The sequence below is a fragment of the Saccopteryx leptura genome, chromosome 1 (assembly GCF_036850995.1).
Source record: "Saccopteryx leptura isolate mSacLep1 chromosome 1, mSacLep1_pri_phased_curated, whole genome shotgun sequence".
Taxonomy (NCBI): Eukaryota; Metazoa; Chordata; class Mammalia; order Chiroptera; family Emballonuridae; genus Saccopteryx; species Saccopteryx leptura.
In genome coordinates this window covers 338,274,047-338,295,629 of record NC_089503.1, presented here as the reverse complement: position 1 = coordinate 338,295,629, position 21,583 = coordinate 338,274,047, and the positions used below count along the sequence as shown (strand labels likewise).

General features: G+C 38.5%; 1 protein-coding gene across 1 annotated transcript in view; it reads right to left on the bottom strand.

Annotated features, from left to right (window-relative positions):
• Nucleotides 1-4,462: 4,462 nt before the first annotated feature.
• Nucleotides 4,463-21,583, bottom strand: part of CGA (glycoprotein hormones, alpha polypeptide) — a 47,235-nt gene continuing 30,114 nt past the window's right edge. The window contains exons 2-4 of the mRNA XM_066361334.1: nucleotides 8,346-8,452; nucleotides 5,445-5,629; nucleotides 4,463-4,794 (exon numbers count right to left, since the gene is read on the bottom strand). Coding sequence (XP_066217431.1) covers nucleotides 4,717-4,794; nucleotides 5,445-5,629; nucleotides 8,346-8,445 — 363 coding nt within the window. The 5' untranslated portion in view covers nucleotides 8,446-8,452 and the 3' untranslated portion in view covers nucleotides 4,463-4,716. The remainder of the gene's footprint in view (nucleotides 4,795-5,444; nucleotides 5,630-8,345; nucleotides 8,453-21,583) is intronic.

The following is a 21,583-nucleotide window of genomic DNA, read 5'->3' as shown; positions in this document are numbered from 1 at the left end:
GCTTAGTGAATGATAAACTGTATTTTGAAAAAAGCACCCCTCAAATGTGTGCTTACTCTACCTCTATTACTTACTTCTTTTAGGCATTTTTAACAAATAGGCTTAAAGCAAAATTTCCAGCCACTATACCAGCCTCTCTTCCTCTTCATTGCTTATATATCTGAGACTATAAACTTTTCTCTAGAGAAGGCTTTTATCAGAACTTTTTCTTTCCTTTATTTTATTTTTTAATTTTTTTGAAAGAGAGAGGGACAGACAGACTGGAAGGGAGAGAGATGAGAAGCATCAACTCATAGTTGCAGCACCTTAAGTGTTCATTAATTGTTTCTCATACGTGCCTTGACTGGGCAGCTCCAGCCGAGCCAGTGACCTCTTGCTCAAGCCAGCGACCCTGAGCTCAAGCTAGTGAGCCTGTGCTCGAGCCAGTGACTTTGGGGTTTTGAGCCTGGGTCCTCAGCATCCTAGCCCAATGTTCTTCCCACTGTGCCACCTCCTAGTAAGGCCAGAGTATTGCAATTGACTATGCCAAAAGACATAGCACTCAGCCCTGGCTGATTGGCTCAGCAGTAGAGCGTCGGCCTGGTGTGCGGGGGACCCAGGTTCGATTCCTGGCCAGGGCACATAGGAGAAGCACCCATTTGCTTCTCCACCCCCCCCCTTCCTCTCTGTCTCTCTCTTCCCCTCCCGCAGCCGAGGCTCCATTGGAGCAAAGATGGCCCGGGTGCTGGGGATGGCTCCTTGGCCTCTGCCCCAGGCGCTAGAGTGGCTCTGGTCATGGCAGAGCAATGCCCCGGAGGGGCAGAGCGTCGCCCCCTGGTGGGCGTGCCGGGTGGATCCCGGTCAGGCGCATGCGGGAGTCTGTCTGACTGTCTCTCCCCGTTTCCAGCTTTAGAAAAATACAAAAAAAAAAAAAAAAGACATAGCACCCATTCTCCCAGCCAAGCAGCTCCAGAATCTGTCCCTGGTGGTCCAACATCATCTCTTCCTTATGCCCTCACACACTCCTGAGCAATTCTAAGCAGTCCTGTGGTTTCAATACTACCTACCACTGGTGCTCCTCAAGCCTATCCCTCTAGTTGGGAGTCATTTCCTGAGCTCTGTATCACTGAACATGCTGCGTGTCAGACAGTCTCACCTGTTCCTTAGAGCTTCAATTCTGCAGGTCCCCAACTGAATTTGTTATCTCCTTCTGCTGCCATGCCAAATTTTCCATTTCCCAGTGATTGGCACAGTCATCCACCAGCCACCCAAAAACCATGAACCACACCCATAATCATCTCTTTACTTCCTCCTAATTCCCTCCCCCCAAATCCATCCCTTCCTCTGACCTTCACTCTCACTACCAGAGTCCATCACCATCTCTTGCCAAGAAAATTGCAAAGGCCTCAACTCGTGATCTTGTGTCTAGTCTCTCACCTTCTCAAATCACCTTCTACTTGCTGCCACAATAATATCTCTAAAGTGCAAAGCTAAGCATACTATTTCTTTAATAGAACTCAAATTCTTCCACTTAAGTACTTCCAATGTAAAAAGAGTGAACAAGTTCCAGGAGGTCTGGGAGGGTCAGAAGAGCAAATTCAGAAGGCCTCATTTGCAATGTGACGTTTCTCTTTAAGTTATAATTTTTTATCACATTTTTTGCAAATTTGTATTCTATTTTATAATATCTATATCAGCTTTTGTTTTGAAATTAAAATTACATTCCCTCAAAACTTCAAGCAAAATAGATTCTGTAAGAAGGTGCATGTTTATCTTATGGCCTTCAGGAACCTTCAGGCACTCTAGTTTGAGAAGCGAGGGTCCTAACTTACAGACACAGACTTATAGGATTGCAGGAGGTAAGGGGGGCAGGGAGGAAAAGGAGGGGAGAGGGACATTAGATGGTGATGGAGGGAGACTTAACTTGGGGTGATGAACACACAATGCCATATACAGATGATATACTATAGAATTGTATCCCTGAAACCAGTAAAATTTTACTAAACAATGTCACCCCAATAAATTCAATAAAAAATTAAAAGTAAATAAAAAATAAAAAGAAGCTAGGGTCCTAGATAAAATGCACATTTTTATTTTTTGCATTTTATAGAAGGACCATCTTGACAGGTGTTCATTTGCCTCTGAAGCTCCAACCTTCCAATCAGCTACCTGCAGTCTAGTCACACTAGACTTCTTACAATTCTATGACTATCATACTGGTTCTCATCTCAGAACATTCACCTGTACTGTTTTTTCAAACTAGAATAAACTTCTCCTTATCTATGTACTCCTCTTCTAGACCCAACTCAAGTATCACCAGCCCAATGAAGCTCTGTGAAGAACCAAACCAGATCGAGTTAACCATTTACACCACCAAATTTCACACCTCTTACATAGCAGATAGCTCAGATTATAATTCCTTGTTTATGTCTCTCTTCCCCACTAGTCTGTGAATTGCTTCAGGGAAGGGTCTGTGTGTCTTGTTCATCTTGGCCTTCCCAGGATCAGCACCATGCCTGGCACACAATCAGATGGGAGGTAAATATGCCCAAGACATTTCACCCTTTTGTTCACCAGGGTTGATTTGGCTGATCTGAATGACCATGAGGATGTCCTCTTCCTCTTTCATTACTCCTTCTATCCCCTCTGTCAAATAGGATGATCCCAGATAGACAAGAGCACTCCAGTCAAAATTGTGTCAGATTTCCTTTCCCACTTAATCATCCAAACAAGCTCTCAAGACCTGACACATAGTAAATTCTCAATGAATATTTGTTAAATATTTGAATGAACCAATGATCAGCAACACTATTCTTTCTAATTAAGCTGCATTATATTTTCTCAGTCTTACCTTCCAGAGGATCTTGGTTTTTCTGAATGAATCCTCATGATCTAATAATCTGCCAGCACTTACTAGACATCAAATAAATGAATAATAAACAAATGAATTAACAGGTGAAGTAATATGTTCATGTGGATTTCAGTGTTTCTTAAAAAGTATATGCACTCATTTTATTATTTTACCCTGACTCCTGGTGTGTTTATCAACCCTGAGGAAGAGTCTTTTCACTCAGAAATAGGATCTTGACACTTTGGTAATACTGATTTTTTTTTTTTTTTAAAACCATACCTGTGACTAGTGTGATTCTTTCTCCCTAATTTCGGGGTTCTTTAGAAGTAGAACTTTTGGGTGTCTTTTATCTTTAACATAGCCAATATAACTGAATGAGCAAAAAACCATGGTCCTCAAAGTAAGGACAATCTGTTTTTAAGTACAAATGCTCAATAAATGTGACTTTCAAGCATGGCAGCTCTAAAGCATTTGGATAGAACTAAGTGAAAGTGTTTGCTTGGTACTTTATCTAACCCACAGTGAACACTCAGCAAACACTTTGTTCATCGTGTATTCATTCCCGTTTGGAACTGAACATGGGATGAAAGAGCTGATACCTCTGGAATCTCGGAGCAGTGCCTACTTTCAGTTGAGGACCCTGATAGCCTTTCCTGAGCCACCCCATTCAGTTATCACCTGGCTGCCAGGGACTCATAAGATGTACTATTTTTATTGTTGTCATTAGACATAAGCCAAGTATAAAGAAACTTCAAGCTAGAAAGGATTTGTCTTTCCTAAACCTAGGGCAAAGTTCTCTATTTCATTTTTTCTGATTGAAAACTTCTACCAGAAAGTTGGTACATCCCCAAATATGCATAATTATTTATTTATAAATTGTATATATGCATTGCCATACTCATGTATCTGTGCTTTTACAAAACTTATCAACCATTTAAAGGAATAACCTAAAAATGAATTAAAATACAAATTATATGTTCTTTCCTCACCCCAATGGAATGCCTTATTACTAGTACACTGACTGAGGGATTCACAGCTTGCTCTGCAGAACGAAAGTACCACTACTAAACCTGACTTGCCGTTTTTGTAGGCACAAAGAACTAACTGGAAGTTAGAACGGTGGACTTGAGTCTTTGACATGTCTGAACTGGCTTTGTATTTGCTGAGCTGTTGGATATGCATTGATCTGTGGATGGCATGCTTGGGGTGAAGATATTGAAGATATTTAAAATAAAGGTGTGAAGAGTTGGGTTGACCACAAGGCCTGGAGCAAGAGTTTTAGGCAAAAGCGTTTATGACAGCAGCCATGCAGCTGACGGACTGGGTGAGAGGCAGCTGGATGGATGGATGTTCATGGGATAGATGATCAGACAATTTTGAATTTTAATAAATTTTTATAAACAAAAAAAAATTACAAATTATATATTCTTTCCTCACCTCAATGGAATGTCTTATTACTAGTCCACTGGCTGAGGGATTCACAGCTTGCTCTAGAAGACTCAGTGGGAACAAGTTTCTCTAGGGTCAGGTCACTCAGTGCATGTGGCTCCAGCTCATGCCTTTCAATTAATTCTATCCAAATCAACAAGCTTTAAACTTTGAAGAAACAAATTATAATTCAGAGATACAGTGGATATTTAAAAGACTTTATTTCCAGCAAAACCAGCTTTTTTATAGTCATGCTAAATGCTGCATTTCATTCCAAATGAAAAGAACTCACGATAAGGACAGAGGAAAGCAATAAAGCTGCAGGATAGCCTTGAAGCATGTCAAAAGTGGTATGGTAAGGAAAAGGAGAGTTTTATCTCACAAAGCCATAAACACTGAGCAAATTAACTTTCCATTCCAGAAAATCAGCAGTCATCAACACAGCACTTTGAAAATATTTAAGATTTGTGATAATAACAGGTACTGCAGTGGCATTCTGTGTGGTTCTCCACTCTGACATTTCCCATTACTGTAGCCTAAGGGGGAAGAAAAAAGATAGGTAATTAAATATAGATAGATGATAGATAGATAGATAGATAGATAGATAGATAGATAATCAATAGAAGATAGGTAGATGATAGGAAAATTAAAAGCCATTAAATAAAATTATCTGTAGCCAGCTGAGTTAAATAGTTGTTATATTTGTATTTTCTCCCTTTCTGATATTTTCATTCTAAAAAATGAGGTGTGCATTGTGTAAGCTTGCTGTATGTACTCTTACCCAATCTGCCCCTCATCACTTCTGTCCCATTTTTTTTTTTACTTTATGTTTATTTTATTGATTTTTATAGAGAGGAAAGGAGAGAGACAGGAACACCTATCTGTTCTTGTATGTGCCCTGACCAGGGATCAAACTGGCAACCTCTGCACTTTGGGACAATGCTCTATAACCAGCCAAGCTATCTGACCAGGGCTGCTCCTATTAGCTTCTTTCTAAATTAGACCAGCTGGTACCCAAAAGATTGCTGACTCTTTATTAAAAGAGGATAAATGCAACCTCTCCCTATATAAATGCCCAACAAGGATGGGTCATTAGATGCCTTTGACATTAAACCTCATGGGTGTACTCTGGGGACATTTCTCTAGCTGGACCTTAGAAGGTTTCTGGAGCCCTTTAAGCTCTCACCTTGGTAAATGCTTTGGCCACACAGCATGTGGCTTCTGAGGTGATGTTCTTTGGGACCAACATTGTCTTCTTGGACCTTGCTGGAGTGGGATACGCTCTGGAGAAGCAGCAGCCCATGCATTGATAAATTGGGGCGCCCAGCTTGGAGAAGTATTTATTTTCCTTTAGCTTGCATTCTGGGCAAACTATCACAAAAAGAAAAAGGCAAATAAGAAAATAACCCAAGCATGATTCAAAAAATTTTTTTCTTACTGTGGGATAGTAGATATTCTTTTTTTCCATTGGAAATAATATAAACAAAAACTTTTGACTCTATGTTAATCATAATACATTATTTACTTACATTAATTAGAGTTATTTTATGGGAAAACAATTTTTACAGAATGCATGGAAAATATGAACTGTATTTTCTTTCTTTCCAAGTAATACCTCAATATCCCAAAACTAACAGTATGCACATAGGAAAAACTTGAAAAATGAAAACACCATGTTCATCTGAAAGGAGAATTTTGCCCAAAGGCAAAATATTTTCCTCTTTAAAACTTGACATTGCTTCTTTCTCATAAAAATCCAAATACTGGGAGATAAAAATATGTCAGACTTAAGAGAGATTAGTAAGAATAGAGTCTGACAGTCTCTTTAACAGATGATGTTGGGAAAATTGGACAGGTATTTGCAAAAAAATGAAACTGGATCACCAACTTAACACCATTCACAAAAGTAAACACAAAATGGATAAAAGACTTAAATGTAAGTCATGAAACCATAAACATCTTGGAAGAAAAGATAGGCAGTAATCTCTCTGATATCTCTCATAGCAATATTTCTGCTGATTTAAAATCTCCATTGGCAAGTAAAATAAAGGACAGTCTGAACAAATGGGATTATATGAAACTAAAAAGCTTTTGCGCAGCAAAAGACACCATTAAGAAAATAAAAAGACAACCCACACAATGGGAGAATATATTCTCCAATACATCTGACAAGGGATTAATAACCAAAATTTATAAAGCAATTGTAAAACTCAACACCAGGAAGATATACAATCCAATCAAAAAATGGGCAAAAGAAATGAATAGACACTTCTCCAAAGAGGACATACAGATGGCCAATAGACAGATGAAAAAATGCTCAACATCACTAATCATTAGAGAAATGCAAATTAAAACCACAATAAGATAACACCTCACACCTGTCAGAATGGCACTTATCAACAAAACAACCCATAATAAGTGCTGGAGAGGGTGTGGAGAAAAGTGAACCCTCCTGCACTGCTGGTGGGAATGCAGACTGTTGCAGCCACTGTGGAAAACAGTATGGAGATTCCTCAAAAAATTAAAAATGGAATTGCCCTTTGACCCAGCTATCCCACTTTTAGGAATATATCCTATGAATACCAAATCACTGATTCAAAAGAAGAAACGCACCCCCATGTTTACTGCAGCATTGTTTACAATAGCCAAGATCTGGAAACAGTCCAAGTGTCCGTCAGTGGATGAGTGGATTAAAAAGCAATGGTACATATACACAATGGAATACTACGTGGCCATGAGGAAGAAGGAAATCTTACTTTTCGCAACAACATGGATGAACCTGGAAACTATCATACTAAGTGAAATAAACCAGGCAAAGAAAGAAAAATATCATGACCTCACTCATTTGAGGAATCCAATGAACAATGTTAACTGAGCAACGGAACAGAGGCAGAGGCAGGATCAAAGGGACCAGAGGGAAAGCGGTCAGAGAGAAAGTAGAAGAGAAGATGGGATTAGAGAAGGGAAAGAGATTAATGAAATTATATACATACATAACACAGCATTATAGAGAACAGGACAGCAAATCCTCAAGGGAAGGGGGCAAGGCATTGAGGGGAGGATATATTCAGTGGGACACTTGAATCTATGTAAACACAAATTAAAATCATAAAAAAAAGAATAGAATCTGAAATTAGAGGAGGCATCTGCAAGTAGGATCTGGGATTAAAATATTAACTCTTGTCTAGAGAAAAACCAAAACCAACAGTAACTCACAATTTCAAAGCAGATGGAATTATATCAGCTACTCTATGGAATTTTTCAAATAATACAGCAAAACAAATTTCCTGCATAAAAATTATTTTTCTCACTTATTAACTGATATGAAAATTCATCTACAAAGGCAATGTTAAAATTTTTAAACTTCCAGAAGAAATGTTTAAAAAGAAGAAAAATTGAGCTAAACTAAATAAGGAATACTTTCTGCTTGTAAAACTCAGATAAAGAATAATCAGGAATCTATTTCAGAGAAAATGTGCAAGCTTCTACTTTTTTTATTTTATTTTTTTTAGAAAATTAAATTTAACAGAGTGATATTGATCAACAAAAGTACATAAATTTCAGGTAAAAACCTATACATCATTTGAACAGTTGTTTATGTCGTATACCCATCACTCAAAGTCAAATCATCCTCTGTCATGTCATATTTGTCCCTCTTCACACCATTCCCCTCTCCCGCCCCCCCCCCCACAACCCTCTTTTCCTGGTAACCACTGCTCTCTTATCTATGTCCATGAGTCTCAGTTTTGCATCCCACCTATGCGTGAAATCATATTGTTTCTAGCTTTTTCTGATTTACTTATTTCACTCAGTATAATGTTCTCAAGGTCCATCTATTGAATGATATTATGTCATTTCTTATGGCTGAGTAGTATTCCATTGTATAGTTAAATATATATGTATTTTCATTGTACATTTTTGAAACTTAATTTTATGTCATCATCTACAAGTGCCTAGATATGTATCCAGCAGCAAGGATTTACCACATTTGAAAAGAAGGTAGATGTACAAGTAATGGAGTTTTCTAGATGTACATCTAGAAAAGTGTGTTCTTCTTATTACTGCAAAACCAAGTTGGATTACACACCCTGCATTGTAAACTCTCCATCAGGAAAGGAATGGAGAATATGCAGAAACACAGACAATATGGCCAGAAGGACAGCTGCATGTTTTTTGTGGTAATCCATTGCTCTTCTGCAAAACAAAATGGGGGAAAAAAAGTTACTCTATTATTTACTTACCCATCATAACAACAACACTAGTAGTTTTAACATTACTATTAATAATAGTCCTCAGTGTCTTGTTCCCTCTGCTTACAGCTCCCGGCATACTCTAAAGCCATGTATAGAACAACAATTTGTCTTTAGGAAAGAGGTAGGATATTAAATCTTCTCATTTCTGACATCAACCAGTAGAATCAGGCTTAATGATAACAATAAATTTTCTTTTTTAACATATCACCCTACTAAGAAGTCTCACTGTCATTATTTGTATAGTTAGTGTTGGGGAGAGAATTGAGGGGGGTAGCACGAGGAAGCCTTGTGGTGATGAAATAGTTTTGTATCTTGATGAATTAGTTGTCACACTAACGTACACATGGATAAAATTGCATATAACAAAAAAAATAAATAACAAAAAAAATTGCATATAACACACACACACATGCACACACACGCACACATGAAGTGACTGAAATCTGAATAAGCTCTGTGCATTGTACCAAGTCATTTTCCTGGTTTTCTCATTGTACTATATAGCTATGCAAGGTGTTGTCATTGAGGGAACTGGCTAAAGGATACAAAGGACTTACATGTGCATTTTTTTTGCAACTTCCTCTAAATTATACTTATTCAAAATAAAACTTCTTTAAAAAAGACACTTTAGAATGAAATATAAAATTGCAGGTGAGTCAAAAGTTGTGGTTATTTTTCATATACTGACATACTAAGACCATGGTTTTGCTAGATGTTCATATCAACCCTATATCTCATAAGAATGATTAGTCAAACAATAGAATTAACAGTTTATAATACAAAAAAGTGGACTGTATAAGTATAGGTAAAGCTAAAACATATGTATGTCATTATTTCTACCTAATGTATACTTATATGCAAGTAATTAGTGGTTTTATTTTCATCCATAATGAACAGTGAATCTATATTATTCTAAGTCAGTGGTTGTCAAAGTGTGATTTGGGAGTCCTAAACACTTTCCATGGGTCTGAGAGGTTAAAATTATTTTCATAATAATACTAAGATGCTATTTGCCTTTTTCACTCTCATCCTTTCATGAGTGTTCAAAGAAATGTTCTAGAGGCTACATAACGTGATATTACGACAGACTAAATAAAGAAACACATGAGAATGCTGCTATATTCTATTAGGTTAGTCTTTTTAAAATTTTGCAAAAAGGTAAAAAAATGCACTCTTCTCACTAATTTTATTTTTGTTTTGGAAACTGTCATCTATGTTAATATGTGATGGATTTAATGTTCTTATTTTTTCTTCTTTTTATTTGTGACAGAGACAGAGAGAGGGGCAGATAGGAACAGACAGACAGGAAGGGAGAAAGATGAGAAGCATCAATTCTTTGTTGCAGCATCTTAGTTGTTCATTGATTTTTTTCTCATATGTGCCTTTAACAGGGGGCTATAGCAGAGTAAGTAACCCCCTTGCTCAAGCCCGTGACCTTGGACTCAAACCTGTGACCTTGGGCTTCAAGCCAGCAACCATGGGTCGTGTCTATTATCCCATACTCAAGTCAGCTACTCTGCGCTCAAGCCTGATGAGCTCATTCTCAAGCCTGCAACATCAGGGCTTCAAACCTGGGTCCTTTGCCTCCCAGTCCGACACTGTATCCACTGCGCCACTCCCTGATCAGGCTGTTCTTATGTTTTATTTTTATTTTTATTGATTTTTTATTGATTTTAATTTATTGTGTTTACACAGATTCTAGTGTTGCCCCGAATGCATCCCTCTTCCCCCATATTCTCCTCAACATCTCCCTTGCCCCCCTCCCCATAGCACCCTCCCCATTTCCCTTCAGGTTTATCCCATCCTATCATCCCCTCTCCCTCTGTCCTCTTTTCCTCTGGTCCCTTTGATCTCTCCTCTGTCTCAATTCCATTTCTCAGTTCACATTGTTCATTGGATTCCTCAAATGAGTGAGGTCATATGATATTTTTCTTATTCTGCCTGGCTTATTTCACTTAACATAATATATAGTTTCCAGGTCCATCAAGTTGTAGCAAAAGGTAAGATTTCCTTCTTTTTCATGGCCCCATAGTATTCCATTGTATATATGTACATAGCTTTTTGTTTGTTTGTTTGTTTTGTATTTTTTTCTGAAGCTGGAAACGGGGAGAGACAGTCAGACAGACTCCCGCATGCGCCCAACCGGGATCCACCCGGCACGCCCACCAGGGGCGATGCTCTGCCCCTCCGGGGAGTTGCTCTGTCGCGACCAGAGCCACTCTAGCACCTGGGGCAGAGGCCAAGGAGCCATCCCCAGCACCCGGGCCATCTTTGCTCCAATGGAGCCTTGGCTGCGGGAGGGGAAGAGAGAGACAGAGAGGAAGGAGGGGGGGGTGGAGAAGCAAATGGGCACTTCTCCTATGTGCCCTGGCCGGGAATCGAACCCGGGTCCCCCACACGCCAGGCCAACGCTCTACCACTGAGCCAACCGGCCAGGGCCTGTACATAGCTTTTTAATCCACTCGTCCACTGATGGACACTTGGGCTGCTTCCAGATCTTCACTATTGGGTACTATGCTGCCATAAACATGGGGGTGCATTTCTCCTTTTGAAACAGTGCTATTGTGTTCTTGGGGTATATTCCTAAAGTGGGATAGCTGGGTAAAAGGGCAGTTCCATTTTTAATTTTTAGAGGAATCTCCATACTGTTTTCCACAGTGGCTGCACCAGTCTGCATTCCCACCAGCAGGCAGGAGGGTTCCCTTTTCTCCACATCCTTGCCAGCACCTATAGTGTGTTCTGTTGATAAGCGCCATTCTGACTGGTGTGAGGTGATATCTCATTGTGCTTTTAATTTGCAGTTCTCTAATGATTAGTGATGTTGAGCATTTTTTCATCTGTCTATTGGCCATCTGTATGTCCTCTTTGGAGAAGTGTCTATTCATTTCTTTTGCCCATTTTTTGATTGGATTGTATATCTTCCTGGTGTTGAGTTTTACAAGTTCTTTATAAATTTTGGTTATTAGTCCCTTATCAGATATATTGTTGAATATGTTCTCCCATTGTGCAGTTTCTCTTTTTATTCTCTTATTGTCTTTGGCTGTGCAAAAGCTTTTTAGTTTGATATAGTCCCATTTATTTATCCTGTCTTTTATTTCCCTTGCCTGTGGAGACAAATCAGCAAATATATTGCAGCGAGAGATGTCGGAGAGCTTATTGCTTATGTTTTCTTCTAAGAAATTTATGGTTTCATGGCTTACACTTAAGTCGTTTATCCATTTTGAGTTTATATTTGTGAATGGTGTAGGTTGGTGGTCTAGTTTCATTTTTTTGCAGGTAGCTGTCCAATTTTCCCAACATCATTTGCTAAAGAGGCTATCTTTACTCCATTGTATGCTCTTACCTCCTTTGTCAAATATCAGTTGGCCATAAAGGTGGGGGTTTACTTCTGGGTTCTCTGTTCTGTTCCACTGATCTATATGCCTGTTCTTATGCCAATACTAAGCTGTTTTGAGTACTATGGCACTGTAGTATAACTTGATATCAGGAAGTGTGATACCTCCCACTTTATTCTTCCTTTTCAAGATTGCTGAGGCTATTTGTGTTCTTTTTTGGTTCCATATAAATTTTTGGAATATGCGTTCTATATCTTTGAAGTATGTCATTGATATTTTAATTGGTATTGCATTGAATTTATAAAATGCTTTGGGTAATATAGACATTTTAATGATGTTTATTATTCTTAACCATGAGCATGGTATATGCTTCTACTTGTTTGTATCTTTATTGATTTCTTTTATCAATGTCTTATAATGCTCCGAGTACAAGTCTTTAATCTCCCTGGTTAAATTTACTCCTAGGTACTTTATTTTTTTGGTTGCAGTAGTGAAGGGGATTGTTTCCTTAATTTCTCTTTCTGACAGTTCATTGTTGGTGTATAAAAATGCCTCTAATTTCTGAGTATTAATTTTATATCCTGCCACCTTGCTGAATTTATTTATCAGGTCCAGTAGTTTTTTGACTGAGACTTTAGGGTTTCTACCAGGGGTCTCAAACTCGGGCCCGCGGGCTGCATGTGGCCCGCCCACCAATTTTGTGCAGCCCGCAGACTGGCCCGCAGACTAATCCACGAAGTTTGATTAGTCTGCGGGCCGCACAAACTTGGTGGGCGGGCCGCATGCGGCCAGCGGGCCGCGAGTTTGAGACCTCTCCTATAGACAATATCATATCATCTGCAAATAATGATAGTTTTACTTCTTTTTTTTTCCAATTTGGAAGCCTTTTATCTCTTCTTCTTGTCTGATTGCTGTGGCTAGGACTTCCAGAACTATGTTGAATAAGAGTGGTGAACGGAGGCATCCCTGCCTTGTTCCAAATCTTAAAGGGATTGCTTTTAAGTTTTGCCCATTGAGTATGATGTTGGCTGTGGGTTTGTCATAGATGGACTTTATCATGTTGAGGTATGTTCCCTGTATTCCCACTTTGCTGAGAGTTTTGATCATGAATGGGTGCTGGATTTTATCAAATGCTTTTTCTGCATCTATTGAAATTATCGTGTGGCTTTTCTCCTTCTTTTTGTTTATGTGATGAATCACATTGATTGATTTGTGAATATTGTTCCAGCCTTGTCTCCCCAGAATAAATCCCATTTGGTCATGATGTATAATTTTTTTCATATATTGCTGCATTCAGTTTGCTAATATTTCATTGAGGATTTTAGGATCTAAATTCATCAGGGATATTGGCCTATAATTTTCTTTCTTTGTGTTGTCTTTGCCCGGTTTTGGAATCAGAATTATGCTCGCCTCATAAAAGGAGCTTGGAAGTCTTCCTTCCTTTTGAAGTTTTTGAAATAGCTTGAGAAGGATAAGAGTTAGTTCTTTGAATATTTGGTAGAATTCAGGCCCAGGACTTCTGTTTCTTGGAAGTTTTTTGATAACTGTTTCGATCTCATTTGTTGTAACTGGTCTGTTTACGTTTTCTGATTCTTCCAGATTGATTTTTGGAAGATTATGTGTTTCAAGGAATTTGTCCATTTCATCTAGGTTGTCTAATTTTTTGGCATACAGTTCTTTAGACTATTTTCTTACAATATTTTGTATTTCTGTTGTGTCAGTTGTTATTTCTCCACTCTCATTTCTAATTTTATTTATTTGAGTACTCTCTCTTATTTTCTTGGTGAGTCTGTTTAAAGGTTCATCGATCTTGTTTTCCTTTTCAAAGAACCAGCTCCTGGTTTCAATGTAAACAATGTATTGTTTCTTTAGCCTCTATGTCATTTATTTCCACTCTAATCTTTATTATTTCCTTCCTTCTACTAACTCTGGACTTTACTTGCTGTTCTTTTTCTAGTTCTTTTTGATGCAGGATTAAGTTCTTTATTTGAGCTTTTTCTAGCTTCTTAAGGTATGCCTGTAATGCTATGAAGTTCCCTCTCAGTACTGCTTTTGCTGTGTCCCATAAATTTTGAGTTGTGTTATGCTCATTATTATTTGTTTCTAGGAATTTTTTTATTTCTTCTTCGATTTCATTTTTAACCCATTCGTTATTTAATAACATGCTATTTAGTTTCCAAGTGTTTGAGTATTTTTCAGTTTTTCTGCTGTGGTTGATTTCTAGTTTCATGCCATTGTGATCAGAGAAAATGCTTGATATGATTTCAATCCTCTTAAATTTGTTGAGACCGCTTTTGTGCCCTAACGTGTGGTCTATCCTAGAGAATGTACCATGAGCACTTGAAAAGAATATATATTCTGCTGCTTTAGGGTGAAAGGTTCTGAAGATATATATTAAATCTAGTTGATCTAGTGTGTCCTTTAAATCTGCTGTTTCTTTGTTAATTTTCTTTCTTGAGGATCTATCTAGTGATGTTAGTGGGATATTGAAATCCCCTAGTATTATGGTATTGCTCTTGATCTTGCCCTTTTTATCAATCAAAGTCTGCTTTATATATTTAGGTACTCATATATTAGGTGTGTAGATATTTATAATGGTTATATCTTCCTGTTGGATTGCTCCCTTTATGGTTATGTAGTGACCTTCTTTATCTCTTACTATAGCCTTTGTTTAAAGTCCATTTTGTCTGATATAAGTATTGCTACCACATCTTTTTATTTTCATTTCCATTTGCATGAAATATTTTTTTTCCATCCTTTTACCTTCAGTCTATGTGCATCTTTTGTTTTAAGTGTGTCTCCTGTAGACAGCATATGTATGGGTCCTGTTTTCTTATCTACGCAGCTACCCTATGTCATTTGATTGGATCATTTAGTCCATTTACATTTGAGGTTATTATTGATATGTAGTTATTTATTGCCATTGTATTCTTTAAAGCTGTATTCCTCTTTTGCTATATTCTTTTCCCTTTTTGATCTGTTTACAACAGGCTCGTTAACATTTCTTGCAGCATTAGTTTGGTTGTAATGAATTTCTTGAGGTAATTTTTTTTTCTGAGAAGCTTTTAATTTCTCCTTCAATTTTAAATGATAGCCTTGCTGGATAAAGAAGTCTTGGTTGTAGGTTCTTGTTCTGCATTACTTTGAATATTTCTTGCCATTCCCTTCTGGCCTCAAGTGTTTCTGTTGAGAAGTTCAATGTCATCCTTATAGGGGCTCCTTTGTAGGTGATAGCCTTCTTTTTTCTAGCAGCTTTTAATATTTTCTCTTTATCACTTAGCTTTGGTATTTTAATTATGATGTGTCTTGGTATAGATTTCTTTGGGTTTCTCATTAATGGAATTCTCTGTGCTTCTTGAACTTGTGTGACTTTTTCCTGCATCAATTTAGGGAAGTTTTCAGCTATGATTTTACTGAACAAAGTCTCTATCCCTTGTTCCTTCTCTTCTTCTTCAGGAACCCCTATGATGCGGATGTTATTTCTCTTCATGTTGTCACAGAGCTCTCTTAGAGTTTCCTCAGACTTTTTGAGTCTCTATTCTCTTTGCTGCTCTGCTTCCGTGCCTTCATTTATCTTGTCCTCTATTTCACTGATTCGATCCTCAGCTTCATCCATCCTGCTTTTAATTCCTTCCATTGTGGACTTCATTTCTGATATTGTATTTGTCATTTCTGATTGATTCTTTTTTATTATTTCAATGTCCTTTTTTAGACTTGCTATCTCCTTATTTAGGTGTTCATTATGTCCATCTATTGTTCTAAGATCTTTTAGCATCCTAACAATCATTATTTTAAACTCTGCATCCAGTAATTTGGTTGTATTTACTCATTCAAGTCCTTTTCTGGGGATTTCTCGATTCATTTGTGTTGCATTTCTCTGCCTCCCATATTGTCTGTGTATAAGAAGGATGTGGCCACTGAAGTCCAATGGGTGTGACCTCTCCTCTGCATTACCTAGGTGTGGTCTATCTGCAGGCCTGCCACCACCTCTGCCACTGCCTGGGGCATTCGGGTATGGGCATTGCTGGGGCTGGCCCATTGTGGCTGTTGCTGAGGTTTCCACCTCTCCTCCATGGGAGGGGCTGTGTTCACATGCCTTGGTCTATAAGCCTCAGCCAGCCTCAGCCTTCACCCCACTCCAGCAGGTGGGGCTCCGCACCACGCCTAGGGCTGCAAGCCTTGGCACCAAGGCAGGGCTGTGCACCTATGCTCAGCCATTACCAGGTGTCTCCGCCTATTCCCAGGCTTTCACTTCACCCCTGCAGGTGTAGCTGTGTTTGCGTGTCTGGCCACAAGCCCCAGCTCCACGAGCCAGGCGGGGCTGCGTGCCTGTGCTCAGCCTCCAGTCTCTGTAGTTCTTAGGCTTTCGCCTTTCCCCTGCAGGCAGGATTGCATGCGGGATTGCAGGCGGGACCACTCTTGCTCTCCTGGGCCTGCAGCCAGACCAGATTGCTTGCATGTGTCCCCTCTGCCCCTACTGAGTGAAACTGAGCTCACACCTGGCCTCAGTCGTGGCTGGCCCAGCTTCTGGCCCCACCAACAGGACGCACTTCCACATCCTGCTACTGCCTGCCCTTCGGCGATCCCTCAGCAGTGTGGGTGGGGGCGCTGCAGCTCAGATCTAAGCACTCAATACTGTATTCCTGAAGGCTCCCTCCTTCTAAGCGACTCTGTTCTGAGTGCCACTGGAGAGTTTCTTTGGCTGTTGACCTGCTTCCCTTTGCTGGTATCGCTGGGAAATATTCACTTTAGATTTGGCGGGTAACTCAGCCCAGGGGTTAGGGTGGCTGTCCCTCAAAGTGTTTCTCCCTGTGCCTCCTAGATTACACTCTCTTCCTGCTACTCAGGTTCTCTCATCTCTCCTCATCCCCAGGAACCCCAGGTGAGTGGTTGTGAAAGAGGTTTTCTGCACAGTCCCTTTAAGAAGAATCCTGGGTCTGAGAAATCTGTCTCTTTCTCACAACCAGTTTCCTGACTTGTTTCACATCTAAATATTGTCCATACACTTTTTCTAGGCTCTGGAGCTGCAGGCTGGGGCTTTGTTCCTGGGGCCCAGGATGCCCCCTCTCCGATAAACTCACTTCTCACCATGGGAGTCTCTCAGGTCTGCCATTTGCTCCTGGGAGCTGGCATTATGGAACTCTCCGCATTTCCGCTTTTCCTACCAATCTCAGTGTGCCTTCTTCAGTGTTCCTTGGTTAAAGAATCCTTTTAGTTTAGTCCAAAGTTGGTTTTTCCAGATGATGGTTCTTAAAATTAAGTTGTAATTCACTTTGGTCCTGGGAGGTGGTAGTTGGTACATCCACCTACTCCATTGCCATCTTGCCGAGAGAGCTGTTCTTATTTTTTAAAGAATAAATATTTTGAAATATTTTCTGACAATTCTTAAATCAGTAAATATTAATGTACACAACTTGATGGGAAAAAAAAGTTCTTTGGCCTTTCAATAATTTTTAAAAGCATAAACAGTTTGTAAGACCAAAAAATTTTGAGAACCACTGCTTAAGTGACATACAAAGCTACAAGGAAAATTTCAGAATTGAAAGTGGTTTCCTTTTTAAACTAGCATCATTTTTACTTTGATGTTTCAGCTCATATATTATGAAAATTCAGCATTATGCAGTGAACATACATCAGAATTAATTCAAAGAGAAACGTTTATAACAAGATTGCAGAATGTGAGAGCATGAAGTCAATCCACATTTTAGAATTTGCTTTATGATAAAGAGAAAAGAAGATTAAAAAAACAGAACCGAAGTCCCCATTGCTGAATCTTTTAAAAACAGAAACAGCTTTGTCCTTGTTTAAAAAAACAATAGTTTGGCCTGACCTGTGGTGGCACAGTAGATAAAGCGTCACCCTGGAACACTGAGGTTGCCAGCTAGAAACCCTGGGCTTGCCTGGTCAAGGCACATGTGGGAATTGATGCTTCCTGCTTTTCTCCCTTCTCTATCTCTCCCCCCCTTTAAACATGAATAAGTAAAATGTAAAAAAAAAAATATTAAAAATTAGGGTAACCAAGCAGAAAGGGATTAACTCTCAAATTCTAGGTGTTTGGAAACATTTTAATAAATATTTCTATCACGCTAATCACCGTTAGGTCTTTTTGTTTTGTAATTTGGAAGAAAAATATTATAAACTAGGGCGGAAAATATAATGATGTTCAAACTAAGATTTATGTTATTTTGCAAAAATGCTCGATCTCAGTCAGACTTGCTTATCTCAGCCTCTTGGTATTCAAAGTTGATACCTCACAGACATGACAGACTATACATTCAACCCCACAGTCCATTTCTAACATCCACTCAACATGTTCTTAGCTCCTGCCACCTACCCCATCAGAATAAGGGGAGTGTGTTTTCTCAACTTGGCCTGTAGGGCCTTTCTCCCCCTTCTCAGCCTGTCTTCCTCAGAGCTCTCTAAGGAGCAGCCTATGTTTATATATAACATACTATACACAAATGGGGTACAAACATAGACACATCACTTTTTGATGTGGGAGTGGCAAGGTCATCCTGCAGAAGGAATGTAGGCTGAAAGATATTATTGTGGCCATCTTTGAAAAGTACACCTATCATAGCTGTTAAAACTTAGGGCAATGAATGAAAAGAGGGCTTCTCTTTGCAGCTTCTCTGCTCTGTTTTAACACAGAAAAAAAATCCTTGTAAGGTGCCAGGATTGAGAAACCTATAATCCTGGCCTATCTACCCCATTATTGAAAGAACTCAAAGGAAATTATATGTATTTTTAATATTAAATCGACAGATAGATATATGCATGTGTATGTATATATGTGTGGATATGTATATGTGTAAATGCATACACACATATATGTACTTATGCATATATATAAGATTGTTTCCAGAAGACTACAAACTTGTGGACAGTGTGACATCTTGCCCTTCACCTGCAAAAATGCTGCCATTGCTCTCCACTGCCAGAGTGAGGTGTGTTTTTTTTTCTAACGGTGTGATAGATGAGGTGACTCATTCATACTCTCCACACCAGGAAGCCCAGCTGACTCATAGCACATTTTTGAGATGACTGGGTAGGATAAAAGGCATAATTCTTTGTTGATAAAACAGATTAAATCTAACTGTCTTCTAGATGGTTAACCAAAGACTTCATCTCATTAGCTCATCTAACCCAACTAACTACCAAAGACAGGAAAAGTAGGCTGCCTTCAGAGAATGGTAATTAATGAAAGAGAACCTTGAAAGTACAGCTTTTAATCCCTAACTGGCATGACCTAGGTATTCAATAATTTGTTAAACAGAGAATAGGCCTGTGAATTTTAGCATCTAGCCTGGTCCAGAGAACATAGAAATCATTCAGCCTTGATAAAAAATTTGAAGATGGGATGTCACAAGGTAAAGTAGAATGTTTGTAATCCTTAATTTCACCACTTTCCAGCAAGTAGGCCCACTCAGCAGTCTCACTCCTACCTCCTACCAAATGATTAAAGGTACATGAGTTTAAAGAGTTTGGGGTCAGTGGTCAGAAAATGCAGCCCAGAGTGGCCATGGCTACTGGTTTTCTTTCATTGTGTGCTCTAGTTGCAGTAAGTAGGTTTTTACCTTGTTCTTCTGACATGTTCTGAACCCCAGTCTAGCAGTGAGTGCCTCCATAACCCCATTCTCCAGCCCCCAGTCTCAATAATCCTCCAGGTTCCCAGTTTTTACAAGCAGACATCCAAACATTGCTCCCAGGCACTAACATGACCTTGAGACCAATTAACACATTCACTGATAGCTTTCTCCAAAAGTAGTGACAAGGAACATCTGAGAGATTGAGGAGATGGAAGAGGAGAGCCTTGTTAAACTCCCACAATCCATCTCAAATACCTTCATCCTTTGATATAGATAATTAGTGTTCTCTTATCCAAAGTGGGTAATTTGACAGGAGTTCAATGTTGTTAAGGGCCAAGTGTAAGGTCCAAATTGAACACCTGAAAGATTTAAAGACTTTGAATAAGTACCTGCTATATGTCAGGCACTGTACCAAGTATAGGTAACACAAATATGAAAAGATTTCCTACTATCTGACCCAGATACAGAGGCAAATAACTATGAGTTAAAGTGTTAAATGCTATGATAAAAGCATTTGTAGACATTGAGACTCTTGGTAGTCTATGTGCACATGAACATGGACACATGAAAAACTAATGGAATAAAGAACATATACTTGATGGGTGAAAAGGTGAAGGGATTAAGCCAAAAAAAAACCCCAAACCCCCAAGCTCATATAGACAGACAACAGTGCAGTGATTACCAGAGGGTAAGGGGGTGAGAGAGGTAGTAGAAGAAGGTAAAGGGGAGGATAAATGATAACAGAAGGAGACTTGACTTGGGGTGGTGAACACACAGTACAATATACAGATGATGTGTTATAGAATAGTACACCTAAAACCTATATAATTTTATTAACAAATGTCACCCCAATAAATTGAATTTAAAAAAACATAACAGTAGTAAATATATTTTTATTGTTTTGACATTTGTGCAGGAGCTTATTCTATTCAGTAGTACTCATAATTTCCCCAGAAAGTAAAGGTAGCAAATAGTTTGTCCCCAAAGTGCCACAGTATCGAGAGGAAAAGAAGGCCAAGTGACATCACACAGTTCAGCAGCAGTATTTGGAAAGGGATTTCTGTTTACCAATCACTTAATATTGTTTTGTACCTTCACAAAATTTTCAAAGAGAGCCAACCTGTTTTTCAGATAAAATAGAAAAGAAGTGAAAAAGGAGTCCCCATGACAAGGAAATAGACAGCACAGCTAATACAGCTGTGCATTTGAAAACAGGGGTTTCCATAAAGAAGAACAGAACAAAAGATGTCCTTAAAATATTTATTCTTAAAAATAAATAAAAAGAGCCAGCAGTATCTAGAAGAAAACTGGAAGGCTCATAGAAACAATATTTTATGACCATTTTTACAATAATCACATTTGAAAAGTTTCTTACTTAACTAAATTTAAGGAGCTTATAATAAGATGTACACTCTCTTCCTCAATTGTTATTTAAAGGCACTTTACAAAGTTAACATAATTATGTACTTATGGTTTTCCATTAGCTTTCTAGTTTTCCTAGCACATCAACATTTTTAAAAATTGTCTACACACTAAATCAATAAGAAATTTTGATAAGACAAATTCTATGCAAAATAAAATATTTTAAATGAGAAATCAAATGTATATTGTTTCAAAATTCCCAATTTTTAAAACTAACATTATTCCAGTAATAAATGCTTATCAGGAATAAAAACATTGGGTACTGTTAACTTAGCATCCAAAAATAAAACATCCAAAGGCCAGCAAATTTTTTTTTAATTTTTATTTTTTATACTTTGTTATACTAATATAAAACTCCTTGTAAGTTGTAAAATTTGTGCATCATTTTTTTCTGTATTTATTTGAGCTATTTTCATGCAATCTTTTGACACACCAAATATCTTTCTTACTTTAAAGCATAAAAACATATTTCATTTTCTTTGAAGTCTCAACAATAGGATAGACAAACTGGTACTATGGATTTCTCAGTCCTGGGATATTACTTGATAAGGATTTTTTTGTGTGATAAAAACAGAGCAGAGGAGCTGTATAGAGAAGCCTCTGTTGTTCATTGACCCAAAGTGTTAAATGCTATGGCAGGTTGTAGTCTCCAAAGACAGCCACAAAAATATCTCTCAGCCTACATTTCCTCTGCAGTATGACCCTGCCACTCCCACATTAATAAGT